Source organism: Lactuca sativa, chromosome 7, assembly GCF_002870075.4.
Source record: "Lactuca sativa cultivar Salinas chromosome 7, Lsat_Salinas_v11, whole genome shotgun sequence".
NCBI lineage: Eukaryota > Viridiplantae > Streptophyta > Magnoliopsida > Asterales > Asteraceae > Lactuca > Lactuca sativa.
The window spans coordinates 196,087,601-196,103,155 of NC_056629.2; the positions used below are offsets into that span (position 1 = coordinate 196,087,601).

Below are 15,555 nucleotides of genomic sequence, written 5' to 3' on the forward strand. Positions count from 1 at the left end.
ACTCGATTCGGGAAAGGCCAAGACAAGACCGGGAACCTAGTAGGGAGTGTGTTTGGTCTCGTAGCAGTGATGAGTATTCTGATGGTGGATGTATTATATTTTCAGTATGGTGACATTGCAAGAGAGACCAGCGGGCAGATCAGGCGTTGAAGAGGGATTAGGCTTGGGTTCAGGAGTCGAGCAGCTCGAAGAGCGAATGAGGGAGTTGATATCAGTTGAGGTTACGCGCAGTATTCTAGATCAGACTCCTGTGATCTTTGGCACAGTCAAGGAGGTTATATTGGAGATTTTGGATGAGAGGCTGGGAGCCTTCCGTACTGAGATGATGGCATTGATGGGAGCGCATATCTTGACATTTCGAGAGTTTAGGTCTTGCGGGGCACCAGATTATCATGGGGCTAGGGACCCCATCGCTAGCAGCAGATGGTTGGCTGATGTTGCCAACGCATTCCGTACGAGCCGGTGTCCTGAGGGGGACAAGGTCAGACTCGCTTCATGTCTTCTGAAGGACAGAGCGAGGGATTGGTGGGAGCAGATTGGTCATGCTTTGGGGGATGATGCCACGTTGGACGCGATGACATGGAACGATTTCTCGGCCAGGTTCAGGGCGGAGTTTTCGCCGATTATCGAGGTGCAGCAGTTGGCACGGGAGTTTCAGGATTTGATGCAGACCATTGAGACTGTGGCGGAGATCACTGCCGAGTTCAGGGAGAGGGCTCTTCTTGTACCGCAGTATGTCGCGGATGAGGAGATGAAGAAGGCCCGATACCATGAGATGTTGAGGGATGACATCAGGGAGTTTGTGAGCAGATCCAGTTGTAAGACGCTGGAAGATATGATTTCTCGGGCTAGAGAGAGGGAAATTGATTTGGAGCAGATCCGGAAGAGGAAGTCGGATGAGGTTCAGGTAGCTGCAGGTTCGGGTAAAAGGCCCAAGGGATCGGATTCGAGGTCGAGGGATTATCACGACCGTATTCGGTGCGGGAAGTGCGGCAGGGCGCACGGGGGCGCATGCAGGAGTGGTAGCGGTGGTGAGTCTGGCTGTTTAAAGTGCGGTCGGACTGGTCATTTCAACAAGGATTGTATTGTTACCACCTCACAAGGATCAGACCTGTTATGTTTTCACTGCAACCAGCGGGGCCACAAGAAGGTCCAGTGCCCCAGTTTGTTTTCAGCAGGACGGGTGATGGCACCTGCCCCTGCAACTTTGAGGATCACAGACGGCCGTCAGGGCCGTGCAGAGGCGCCTACAGTAGGAGGCAGAGCTCTTCAGATGACTACCTTAGAGGCGCGATCAACACCAGACGTTGCAGGTATGCAATTTCTGCTTTCAGTTCTTTTATTTGTGCTTGATTATATTGTTATGGTTCTGCATCATTATCGGTATGAGTATTTTATTTTTGAGCGGTTGATTGTGATCGAGTTATATGCCATCTGCATACCTTGAATATTCGAATGGTAGTGAGGGGATGTGCCCTATTGGAGAAGGTTACATAGGATGTAGTAACTGTAGCATGCTTGGGAGGGACTTGGTATGTCTCGCTAGCTCGGAGTTGTATAGTGTTAGAGATGGATTGGTTAGATCCCTAGCTATCGTAAGCTTGGGTTCCTCAGCATATTGATTATGGAATGGTAGCAAGGATTGGGATTTCTTTTTGAGTATTGAGCAACAAGGGGTAAGCAGGATCGAAGTGGGGGAGAATCCTCCGAGTGTGCGAAAGTAGGAGCACGCAGACCCAAAATGAGTGTGCGACCTCTGATAAGGAAAAGAAGTGGTTCAGTGTTTGATGGATTGAGGATTTCAGGGTTGGGAGTTTGAGAAACCCCCCATCAGCTAGTGTGTGTGATGGTAATGGTTAGTACGTGGTTAGGAATTCAGATTGTGGATCGCCCATAGGACTCGAGGGAGTCGGAATGAGGATCTTGAGAGCTAATGGCACATGGGTGCCTTCGTATTAGCAGTCATAAATGGATGGTGACGTAAGACTACGGGGCAGCCGTAGCATTCACTAGCAGTTAGTGGTAGAAGAGTTGTAAGACTACAGGGCAGTCGTGGCATTCACTAGCAGTCAGCAATGGATGGTGATGTAAGACTACGGGTAAGTCGTAGCATTCCTTGGTAGCTTCGTTAGTGGAGTTGGGGAGAGGCCCTTATCTCCTAGTGATCAGACAGGGATCAAGAATGGGTAGTGGATGAGAATGATAGGGAATTTGCCTGTATAGCCCTAGAGAGGTGAGACCTTGGAGAAGCCGCTCCAGGATATAGTTGGGTGAGACCCGTGGGCGAGGCCCGTATGAGATTAGCAGTGTAGATGAGACCTGAGAGCAGGGTTGCTCAGTAGTATGGTTGGGTGAGACCCATGGGCGAGGCCCGAGCGAGAGTGATTAGACTAGTGTGACTAGAAGGATAGAGGCGAGTGGGACCTGTAGGCGAGGCCCGTGAGTTTTAGCAGCGCAGGTGGGACCTGGTAGGGGCCTTAGTGTCAAGTTAGGGGATCAGGGATCCCAGGTTTGTAGTGCCTGAATGGAAGAATAGATTGAGCAGTTATAGGTGGTCGAAGTTTCTTCGGAAGTCGCTGGGAGCGACTAGTGGTGGTGTTGGGACTAGCTACCGGTGGGAGCCAGTAATCCAGACATTGATAGGTTGGTAGAGACCAGGGTGGTCTCAGTTCATCCAGAAGGCAGACAAGGAATAGCAGAATTTTCAGTCAGTAGTACTGCGGTTAAGCAGTGTATGGTGGAATTCAGTTAGTTGAATCGAGGGGTGCTCGGCACCAAGTTTTGACAGAGAGGAGTGTTAGTGGTTACTGACGGTGATGACCCGTACTGGAAATAGCGGTGGTGATGGAGTTGGTGAAGGATAGGACCTTCACAGTGACAGAGGAAATTGTTGGTTATGGAGCTTTGCCTTGGGAAGGCAAGGAATTTGCGCAAGGAAAGAAAGGGTGAACCCCTATAGGTTCAGTGCAGCACTCGGTGAGTACCAGAAGGATGGTCGGTGAGTAAGTTGTGTTCTAGGATGTTCAGGGTCAGGGTGACCCGAGTCTATTATCCGCAAGGATTAGTGTTAGCCGGAATGACCAAGTGGAAGGCCAACGAAGGTAGGCAGCTGGTGTTGGATTAATCGGTGGGCCATAGCGTACTTCGAGGACAAAGTTTAGTTTAAGTGGGGGAGAGTTGTAACACCCAAAGTTTTGAAGGCCAAGAAAGGAAAGAAAACCCTAACTTTAAGGGGAGACTCGGCGAGTCCAAGGAGGAACTCGGCGAGTCCGAGCGGGATCCGGGTCGAGGAGTAAGTGACCGACTCGGCGAGTCGGCCAAGGGGACTCGGCGAGTCTGGTCTGTGCGAGGAAAACCCTAAATTCGGGACTTGAAGCCTATTTAAACATCTCATTGTCTCACCTAGGGCTCCTTTACTGCCACTTTCACCCAGAACATCGAACCCTAAGCCCCATTGTTGCCCATTCAAGCTTCCAAGCCATCCTTGAGTGATTTGAAGGAAGAAGAAGAAAGGGAATCATTGAAGCTTCAAGGATTACCCTTAGATCTGAAGATTGGGGAAACTTTCTGAGTTATTGAAGGTATTAAGTCGTTTCCCTCCTTTAGATCTAGTATGGTTGTGAGTGTTGGGGGCTTTTAGCCATGATTAGCTACCCCCTTTTGAGTTAGAAGCCAAATCTGAAGTTGCTACTTCGGATCTAAGCATCTTATGGTCTCGATGAGTCTGTTGTTGGACTCAGGGAGTCAGGTCGCGAAACCCCAAACCCTTCAAGTTAAGACTCGAATTAGTGAGTCGAATGGAGACTCGGTGAGTTGGGCAGGTCAGGACTCGGAAATCGGTAGACTCGGCGAGTCATGGACTGACTCGGCGAGTCGAGTCGCAAATAGAAGGACTCTGAACATATGAACTCGGCGAATCAATAGGGTGACTCGGCGAGTAGGGTTGACCTGGAAGGTTGACTTTGACCAGGACTTAGAATTTGACCAGAGTTGACTTGGTTGACTTTCAAGGGTCAGTTAGACTCAGTGTTTCTTTGATATTGGTAGCTCGGGGATCGAGTGGAGCAGGAGTTCAGAGAGTTACCGGGCAGCAGCTAGTGGGTTCATCAGCCAGTCCAACCAGTGCAGGTGAGTTTCCCTTTTGTGTGAATGGGTCTACGGCCACAATGTCGGCCCATGTAGTTATGAGTAGAAGACCCGGGGGTTAGCCCTAGGCACAGTATGCTAGTATGATATTCAAGACGAGGTCTAATGATAGCGGGCGGGTGCCCAAGGAATGGTTTATGTGATAGTTTATACTTGTTATCTGTGTGATACTTGTATGTGCCTGGTAGGGAGGTGAGTGTGGGCGAGGTCCCGTATCTCACCAATAGCAGAGTGTGGATGGTGTTCCACATCTCACTAGCAGCAGATCAGGGGCGAGGCCCAAAAAATGGGAAAACCCAATTGGGAAGAACACTATATAAGTCTCAATGTTGAAAAGGATTACAATGGCTTATGATGTTGTAGAATGGGAATGAAAAATGATAATTAAAAAAATACAATCTAATATCCTATATATAAGAACTAATAAGATTCCTAATAGAAATCTACTTGGAGAATAGGAAAAACAGACAACCTTATTGAAAAAGGAAGGTAAGACAACTTACCAAACTCTCTAGTGACAACTTCTAGAAAGTGTCACCAAAAAAGAAATCCTATGCATGCATTTGGTTCTGATCATATTCAACAATCTCCACCTTGAGATGAAGCCAAAACTTCAGCAACATAACCTTCAACCATCGAGTGAAATGGAAAACATATAGTGTTCAAAAGTTGCTAAGGACTTAATTTGAAATACCAACTAAATCTGAACAAAGTTCAAATTTGGCGGTTGGAACCGGCTCCGTCATCATGTCAGACAGGTTATCTTTGGTGTTAATTTTTGTCACCTTGATATCACCTTAGGCAATTACATATCAGATGTAATAGTGGCCTATGTCAATGTGCTTTGTTCGCTCACGGAACATCGAATCCTTCATGAGGTATATCGCACGTTAACTATCACAATAAATTGTAGTGCATCAGTAATCACCACATAGCTCATCGTACAACTCTCTAAGCCAAGTAGCCTCTTTACACGCTTTCGAAATAGGCATGTAATCAACTTTTGTAGTAGACAATGCAACGGTAGGTTGAAGTGTAGCTTTCCAACTCACAACACAATCGCTGATAGCAAAAACATAACCCGTGAGTGATCTTCTTTTTTCGAGGTCGCCTGCATAATCTAAATCAACGTATCTTTAAATCCCATTTTTTATTTTCCAAAATCCAAACAGGCATAAGAAGTACCTTTAAGGTATCATAAGATATATTGAATGGATTTCCAATGTTGTTTTTCCGGATTAGCCATAAAACGACTTACAACACTCAAAGCATGTGATAAGTTGGGATGGGAACAAACCATACCATACATTAACGATCAAACTGCACTTGAATAAGGAACCTCTGACATCTGATCAATTTCATCATTTGTTTGTGGATAAAGTCTAGAAGAATGCCGAAAATGGTCGGCAGGTGGTATGCGTACCAGTTTGGCATTTTGCATGTTGAATCAGTGTAGAACTTTGTTGATGTAGCTGCTTTGGCTTAACTATAACTTGCATATGGATTGATCTCTTACAATTTCCATTTCAAGTATTTTATTTGCGTCACCCAAATCCTTCATCTTGAACTCCCGGCTAAGTTGGTGTTTCAATTTGGTGATGACAGACTTGTCTTTTGCATCTATAAGCATATCATCAACATAAAGTAATAAGTATATATGATGCCCTTTTTTGCATTTTAGGTAAACACACAAATCACAACATGATCTTTTAGAGTTTTGAGACAGCATGAAGTTGTCATACTTACTTTACCATTGTCAGGATGATTTCTTTAAGCCATAAAGCGATTTCCTTAACCGACACACCAAATCTTATTTCCCAAGAAGAGCAAAACCTTCGGGCTGCTCCATGTAAATGTTTCTTCCAAATCACCATGAAAGAAAATAGTCTTCACATCAATTTGTTGAAGCTCCAAATCATGCATTGCAACAATGCTAAGTAAAGTACGAATGGAACTATGCTTGACAATGGGAGAAAACACATCAGTAAAATCTATACCGAGTATTTTGTTATACCCTTTTGTAATGAGTCGGACTTTGAATCTAGAATCTTCTTTTTTCATGTACACACACTTGCATCTAATCGGCTTCTTTTCCTTAGGTAATTTGACAAGTTCCCAAGTCTGATTCTTCTCTAGAGATTTCATTCTGCTTGCATTGCATTCATCCACTTGCCAGTATCAAAAGTAGAAATTGCTTTAGTATAGGATGATGGCTCTTGATAATTTTCTATTTCCTCAACAACCGTGTAACATCCAAAAAACCAGAACCAAAATTATGTTTTTATATTAAATAAACATCAACCAAATGTGATAATCACACCCATAAGAAATTCATAGTGTATCAATAATCATCCAAAATACATATGAGTTAAGAAAGTGGAAAAATCATGGTGTGTGTGATGCGATCATCCTGAGCTCTTCCCCTTCGAACTTGAAGTACCTGAAACATAAAATGAAAACCATAAGCTCAAGGCTTTGTGAGTTACCCAAAAATACCACCTACCATACATACAATGGGCCCCACCCACCATCCGGCCCCACCCGACATCGGGCCCCACCCAGTATATATATAAACACCTATAATACATGCAAGAGTCACAAAGGCAACTAGCATACTATAACATAATCCAATGGGCCGACATTAATGCCTTCGACCTGCAAGTACTATGAGAAGACTCACCTCAATCAGAAGATAGCAAATCTCACACTTAAGTCTACTGCACAATGGATCCTCACACTGAACACAATCCATACAAACCCTAGTTACTATGTAAGGTTAAGACCATAAATCATAAGGCCCAATAATGGCCTAATCTCAACTAGAGCACCCTGAGGCCTAATATAGGCCCAAAAGTTCCAAAATGACCTAAATGCAATGGTCCAAGCTTCAACAGCTGACCCTCACGTTGTGACCATCTCATTATCACGTCGTAAGTATGAACTCAACCTGGTCCCAACTCAGCAGGTCAACTCAGCCGATCAACTTGCCCAATCTTGATTCTAATCATCGTCACATCGTGGCTACTCCTAGGTCACGTCGTGACCTAAACTAAAAAAAACAGTCGCAGATGGCATGCATTCTCACGACGTGGTAGGCTCATCCTCATGTCGTGAGCACTGCCTTAGTCAACTTTGAGCATTAAACTCTTATTCATTTAAGCCACTACTTGGAACGTTCCAGAAGGTCTTCCCTCACCCAAAGGGTAATAAAAATCGTAGCTTTTTAGTCATGCATGTCCAATGTATGACTTAAACGCTCACTAGGTCAAAAGAGGGAAAATGAGATCAAGACTCATGCTTGGAGTCTAAAACCAACTCCAAAACTCAGATCCAAAGCTTATAATACAAAAGTTGTCTCAATGATCCATAAAGTTGCCAACATTATGGACCCATGCATGTTATCCAACTCAACCATGCAAAAAGGAGATTAAAACATAGATCTAGCAAGCAAGAGGTAAAAGGGCCAGAGCTTTATGACTTACAAAGGTCCAAAAGCCCCGCAAGAAGGTGAGGCGGAAGCTGGATGGCTAAGAGAATGCTCCACAAAAGTCTTTTTCCACTTCAATGAGCCAAATACCACAAAATAAGTTCTTCAAGCTCACCAAAAATGGATAAGGACCTCAATTAGATCGAGATTAGGGTTTTTAGGAGGCTAGAGAGTGAGTGAGTCTGAGGATGGGCAACCCTAGCCCTCTCATTCCATTAAATACTCAAACATTAGGGTTTTGGATCATTAGGCCATTCCCACGTCTTGAGGCTTCATACCTCACATCGTGAGATTCGAAAGCGCAGGTAAACAAGACAATGGTCACTCACGAGGTGACCACCATATCTCACGTCGTGACCCTCTTTCAAAGGGTTAGAAATTAAAGAAATTAAGTACCTTCATGATCCAGATGTTACAGCTGAGAAAACATAAGCTACTAAATTAGAAATGTTAGTGAACCTACTAGGAGGTATAATACCCTCATAGGTCTATCGGTTGCAATAAAAAACATTGATATGTAGAGCCTGAAGGAGTTGATGAAACATTGTTACTCGTGTTAAGCGAATTGTATTGATTTTCGGTATTTTTAGAAGCAATAGTGTGATCTATGTAAATTTGAGAACTCTAATGGGAATCAATATGATTAGGATAAGCCTGAGACGAGTCTAAAATATTTGGCAAAGAACCATGTTGAGAATTGATGTGGCTGTTGGGTCAGTAGTACATCACAGTTTCGTTGAAAACGACATTTTGGCTTATAGTTACTTTGTTTGTCTCGGGATTCCAAAACTTATATCCTTTCAACCCTGACTTCTAACCAATAAAAATTCATTTAATATCTCTAGGATTCAGCTTACCGTTATCAACTTGAGCATATGCAACACACTTGAAATTTCACAGCTCCGAATAGTCTACGGGCGCAACGGACCGAACATCAATTGGAGTCTTCTTGTCTAAGGAAATTGAGGGTAAACGATTGATCAAATAACATGATATGGACGTTAATTCACCCAAAAATATATGATGTAAAGATGCCTCAGATAACATACAACATTTCTTTCTATTAATGGTACGGTTCATCCGTTCGACTACACCGTTTTGTTGTGGCGTATGAGGAATGGTGTAGTGACGAACAATAACTTTAGAATTGAAAAATGATTCAAACTCTTATGAAAAAAAATCCATCCCATTATGAGTCCTTAACTTTTTAATTTTCTTCATGGTTTGATTCTCGATGATAATCTTCCATTCTTTAAAGGCAGAAAACGCGTCAGACTTGTTTTTAAGAACATAAGGCCATACCTTTCGGGAGTAGTCATCGGTAATTATCAACATATAACTCAAACCACCATGCGATTTATGTTCAGAAGGACCCCAAAAATTACAATGTATGTAATCTAAAGTGCCGTTGGTGGTGTGTTTCGCTGTATTGAAATTTACCCGCTTAGATTTTCCGAAAACACAATGTTAGCAATATTCTAGCTGGCCCTTGTTGAAACCATCAAGTAGACAATGTTTATTTAATTTAGACAATCCGAGTTCACTCATATGGCCTAATCGACAATGCCAAATTTTAACTGCAAAATGGATTGAAATTGGAAGCAGTTTCGGGATTAACCGAAGAACCATGTTTGTGATCGATTTTGGAATTTGCTAGATCCTTTGGGGATGATTTGTCATGAGAATCAGGTAGATGATTATTAGGAGTAATGGGAGAAGCAGAAGTAGTGATTGTTGTACCCCGTATATAGTACAATCCTTGGATTTTTGCAAATTAGCTTTAATAACTACTAAAGAACCTTTTGAGACCTTGAGCATACCATCTCCACCTGTAAATTTGAAACTTTTGTTGTCGAAGACACTAAGTGATATAATGTTTCTTTTCATCTTCGAGATGTAACGAACATCAATCAATGTACAAATAGTACCATCAAACATCTAGATACGGATGGAGCCGATTCCTTCAATTTCACATTGTGAATTGTCAAAACCAAGAATGGACCCAATGTTGAGAGTTGGTTCAAAAGTGGAAAACCAATCTTTATGTGGGCACATGTGATATGTGCAATCCGAGTCAAGAATCCATTCGTCATGCATATTCACAACCCCAACAATAACCGCAAGAACTTAAACATTAGAATTGTTGTTGTCACGAGCATAATTAGCCGATTTGTCTTCATCTTCCTTTTCCCCGTTTCTCTTTTCTTTAGTTTTCAACCTGTAACACTCAGAGATATTATGACCATCTTTGTGACAATACATGTAATTTTTGTATTTGCCTTTGCCTCGAGATTTGGAATGCCTTTTTCTTTTCACGAAAACCCCTATCTTTGGAATGATCCCGAACCAATAACCTTTCAGCTTATGAACTACTTGCCCCATTTGAAGATACCGTCTCTTTCATCTTTTCTTTTGAAAACAAAGCTTCATAAAATTCATGTAAAGTAAGTGTGTCATGACTATAAAGAATTGTATCTCTTATGTCTGAGTATGAGCTTGGAAGAGAACACAAAAGAATCAAACCAATGTCTTCGTCATACGTAATTTCTAAAGTCACTAAATCGGATACGATCTCTTTATCAAATATATGTAAGTAAATTACCTCACTCTGGAAGCTTATGTCGAAAAAGCTTTTGCTTTAAATGCATCTTAATTGTGAAATATTTTGACATGCATATTGACTCGGGCTTTAACCAAACGGCAACATCAGTTGTTTCATTGAGTAGATGTAACTGGATTTTTGCCAAGGCGTTATGATCCTTCTTTATCTCATCGGGAGTCCAAGTAGCTTGAGGTTTATTTCCAATGGAATCTAATGCATCGTCGTAATCTGCTTGAGTCAAAAAATCTTGCATCTTCACTTGCCAAAGTGAAAAACAAGTGCCACGATCTAAAGTGGCAGATCATATTTGACGATAGCCATAGAGTAATTGGTTCGTATTAATCGCTTAATAAAACAAAATTCAAGTGCTTAATATTTGGCTTTAATTAAATCAAGCAATAGGCTCTATTAAAACCTTTAAGGAAAAACACGATGATATATGGATAAAAAAATTGTTTTAAGGGAAAAACAATAATATTAAAAAAACTTTGTATGAGGCTTAGATAAGAACACCTTTTAAGATGATATGTGGAATTTAAAAGACACAATTAAAGAAGGCAGTTTATATATGGGCTTTAGGAAGAAAATTAAACTGATGGTTTAATACAAAACTTATGCAACAGTTCAAAGAAAAGAAATCCTATACGAGGGCTTGAAGAAGTAAAGAACTGTTGGATCTAAAATATGGTTTATACTTTGCTTTTCTATGCATTTGTAGTTTTCGGTCTAGGAGCGAAAACTATCCTGGGTTTAATTGTAGCTTGGACCGAAACTCATGTGTTTTCAGTCTAGCCTTTAAGTTATGGTCTTGGGTTTTCAGTCCATATGTATAAATAGACGTGTCTAGTCTAGGAGGGGAGGGGCGTTCTAGAGGTGCATTCGTTCATTCATTTCATATCATGTTCTAGAGAGAGAAAGTAAGGGAGAAGAAGTGTGTGTGTGTGTGTGTATGTGAAGCTTATGTTGGATCATCATTCATATCATCAATACATTGAAGATTCATCTAGTTCTTCTTCTTCGTCTTCTTCTTCCTCTTCTTCTTCTTCTTCTTCTTCTTCTTCTCCATTCTATCTTGCATCATCCACTTGATTGGGATTCTGCACCATCAATTGGATCAGATTGATACGTCAAGTGATTTAGGGACTTACAAGAACAACCAAGACGATTGATAGAGTGGCTGGTTCGAAAGACTCACAGATTGACGGAAATGAAAAAAGTCGACATGTAATGTTTCTGATCTTAATCTCTATGATACCACTTGTAATGATAAAAAAAACGTAAATAACCAATAAAGGAACACCAAATTTTTAGTAGAAAACCCAAAAACGAGAAAAACCACCTCAGCAGAACACTATATAATTCGCAATGTTGAAAAGGATTACAATGGCTTATAATGTAGTACAACGAGAATGAAAAAGGATCATCAGAAAAAAATACAATCTAATATCCTATATATATATATATATATATATATATATATATATATATATATATATATATATATATATATATATATATATATATATATAAGAACTAACAAGAGTCCTAATAGAACTCTACTTGGAGAGTAAGAAATACAAACAACTTTATTGAGCAAGGAAGCCATGACAGCTAAGAATGAGCTTTGGAATCGGATCGAAACAGAAAAGGAACCGGACCGGTTCAGAATCAGAACCGATATTGCAATATCATAAGAACCGGGAACCGAACCGCCGATTCCGATCCAGTTACGACTCCGGTCCCGGTTTTTCGGTTATTTTTCCTAACAAGAACCGGTTATAAATAAGGTGAAACTAATGATGATACAATTCGTAATACATACATGTAGTTTAGTTTGTTTTAAAAATAAAAGACAATTAAACATTCATATTAAAAAAATGAAAAAACGCTTCATTATTTGTTGTCTTTCCGAACTTGTATCGGATTCAATATTTAACCAAACTATGACTTTTTACATTCTAAAATGAAGTACAAACACTAAATTACATGTTGGAAAAAAATCAAGTAATTCCGACTTCATATGAGTGAGTTACATTATTTTAAAACCGGAACAAATTAAAAAAACATGTTGAAACAAAACAAACGCGACATTGATATGCTGTATTCTGGGACTTGTATATGATTCAACTAGGTGTAAAACTCATGTATTACACGGGTTAGTTAAAAATATATATTAAAATATAAATAATAAGTATTTTTTAAAATAAAATTTTGAAATAAGTATTGAAGAAACATATTAACTGCAACTTAGTATAATATTTATTACATTTAATATTTTACATATACAAGTATAAATATCATGTGGCTTTTTAATTTTAAGAATTGAAAAAAAAAAACCATAAATTGACATGTGAATATTATTTATTGACAAAATATGACAAAATGACAAGTGTCAAAACTTATTACAGATTGACATGTGACAAATTTTCTTCTTTTATTATAGTAGATATTTAACCAAAATATGATATTTTACAATTTAAAATGAAATACAAACACTAAATTACATATTGGAAAAAATCAAGTAATTCCGACTTCATATGAGTGAGTTATGATATTTTAAAAACCAGGACAAAATAAAAAAACATGCTAAAATAGAAAAAGTGCAACATTGTTATGGTGTCTTTTGGGGTTTGTATTTGATTCAATATTTAACCAAAATATGATTTGTTATGATGTAAAATGAAGTACAAACACAAAACTACATGATGGAAAAAAAAATCAAGTAATTCTGATTTCATATTAGTGAGTTACAATATTTTACAAACCGAGACAGAATAAAAAAACATGTTGAAACATAAAAAAAAAAATGTAACATTGTTATGCTGTCTTCCGGAGCTTGTATATGATTCAATATTTAACCATAATATATTTTTTATATTCTAAAATGAATAAAAGCACTAAATTACATTATGAAAAAAAAAATCAATTAATTATGCCATCATATGAGTGAGTTACAAAATTTTAAAAATCAGTTCCGATTTTTAAACCGGCTTTTTGTGGAACCGAACCGGTTTTAGAACCGGGACCGGTTTTGTTATAAATTGAGAACCATTAACAGAACCGTTTTATTAAATCCGATTCCGGTTTTAGTTCCAATGATTCTAATGTTCATCCTAATGACAACTTGCCAAATTCTCTGGCGACAACTTCCGGAAAGTGTCACCAAAAAAGAAATCCCATGCATGCATTTGGTTCGGATCATATTCAACACATATTACCATTAAAGATGACAATTTATTTAGTCAAATATCAAAATTAAATACTCTTATTCTGCCAAATGTTTTTTAGCTTGAGTAAATTACACGAATGGATTTGGGATAAGTTGTACGTTTGGTCTCTAACTTATTTTTTTAACTCAGAAGTTCCATATTGTTTGTTTTTGTTACGCGTTTATTCTATACTGTTTGTTTTTGTTACACGTTTGTATTTTGCATAATTAACATCATTTGTTCACTAGTTTTTCATTTCGTTTTTATAATTATATTTAACTTTTCAATTTTTTTCACTAATTTATAGTTTGTTTCACTATAATCTTCGGTATTAAATATTAAATTCGTGATAATCATATGGTTGTAATCCTCAAAGCATATAATTAAATGTTTTTTTTGACAAGATTAAAGTGAAATATAAACTCTAGATTTTATACTATTTCGTGTATTTTATTAAATTAGGAGGCTTTATAAAACATTTCACACAAAGATAATGATAAAGTAATTAAATTTTGTTTTAAAAAAATGTTCAGTAATTGAAAAATAATTAAGTTGATAGATTCTTGTTTGATAATGCTAAAAGAACTACAGGTTGATGATTGTAAGTGCTCTCACTAAACAATAAAAAACATTCCTAACATGAAACTTTGGTCACTCGTTTATTGATATATTTTAGCAAACATGTCTTGTCAATGACAAGATGACTTACATAGTTTTGTGTAATTAATTTAATCTGTCAACTAAACAGATCATACAAACAACATCATATTCAAGTGTAGTTATAAACCGACTGGTTGATTAAATTTTACAAAATGTAGGTCCTAATTTGCATATTTTTGGCAGATTTGGAGCTTCTTGCAATAGCCGCTTCATGCGTGAAGCATCCCAAACTGTTCCTCGTTGTTGTACACGCACAAATTCTCGTATCTCCATGCATCGACATGACTCATCTAGCTTCCCAAGTTGTTGACAACAACGTTGTAGAAGTGAGTCATGTGGCTTTTGCTCTTCTTGTTTCATGGCAGTAGTAGTCTCAATCCTCGATAAGAACATGTGACAGTATTGCATAGATTGTTGTTTGATCTGCTTAGGACAATCCACTTCTGTTGAAGCCTGTACAAGAGTTGCTATGCTGATCACAAAAAGAAGTACTGCAACGATTGCATGTCTTATTGCCATTGTAGATAGAGATTGATGGGTTGATATGTGTACATGTTGGTTATTTATAGAAGATTTTATGTGATAGGATGGTCTTTTTATATGTTATCTTGACCTTTGGTACACAAGAATTGAATATTTCTTGTTTCATAAATAGAGCAGAAATGTTTGACAAAACAAGTTATTGTTTGTATGTGTTATTTTTGACAATGGATGGCGAAAGATAATCTATTTATAGAAAAAATGACATGATATCATTTGAAAGCATGAATTCTAATTTATCAACATTCAAAACATTACGTCTTAGGTTCTTTGTATTATGTGTATATCCTTTTCTATTTGCATTTTATATTGTGTGAGTAACAATGACGAAGCCTAGCCTCATTGTTTTAATGTTGTTTTAGCTAAACTAAATGAGGTTATTAATTTAGTGTTATCTTATATTGATCTGCTTACGGGGATGATGTCTAGATTGAATTTAGTGAAGTGTTTAAATTGGGATTTCCAAACATTATGCTTGTATATCAAACGGATCCTACCTCCAATATGATCATACATGGGTGTCTCTTAGTGGCTATAGATCAGTAAACTTTGGAATTAATGATGGATCTAGGCAATCTTTATTCATATGGAATATTAGCCTAAGACTTAGGGTTAGTGATACTAGGTCACGCCAAAGGAAAGGTCAGTTGCTAGAAGGGACACTCTACCCAAATTTCGAGTCGTTCACTTTAACAAGTGAGTGCATATTTACTTTCATCTTACTCATAGATTTTAAGTATTTAAGATAATTGCATGCTATATGTGCATATTATATGTTTTCCTAATCTCTATGCTAGATGAACAATTTATACATGTTGTACTTGCTTTAAATTGTATATGTATTTTTATACCTATAAATATATTGGGTAAAAGAAGGGTAGACGGATATAGACGATGAGGGATGAAAGATG

General features: G+C 38.6%; 1 protein-coding gene across 1 annotated transcript; it reads right to left on the reverse strand.

Annotated features, from left to right (window-relative positions):
* Positions 1–14,081: 14,081 nt before the first annotated feature.
* Positions 14,082–14,655, reverse strand: LOC111877268 (2S seed storage albumin protein). Its single transcript, XM_023873791.3, has one exon. It carries the CDS (start codon positions 14,621–14,623, stop codon positions 14,243–14,245), a length of 381 nt encoding a protein of 126 aa, XP_023729559.1. The 5' UTR covers positions 14,624–14,655; the 3' UTR covers positions 14,082–14,242.
* Between the last annotated feature and the right edge of the window lie 900 nt (positions 14,656–15,555).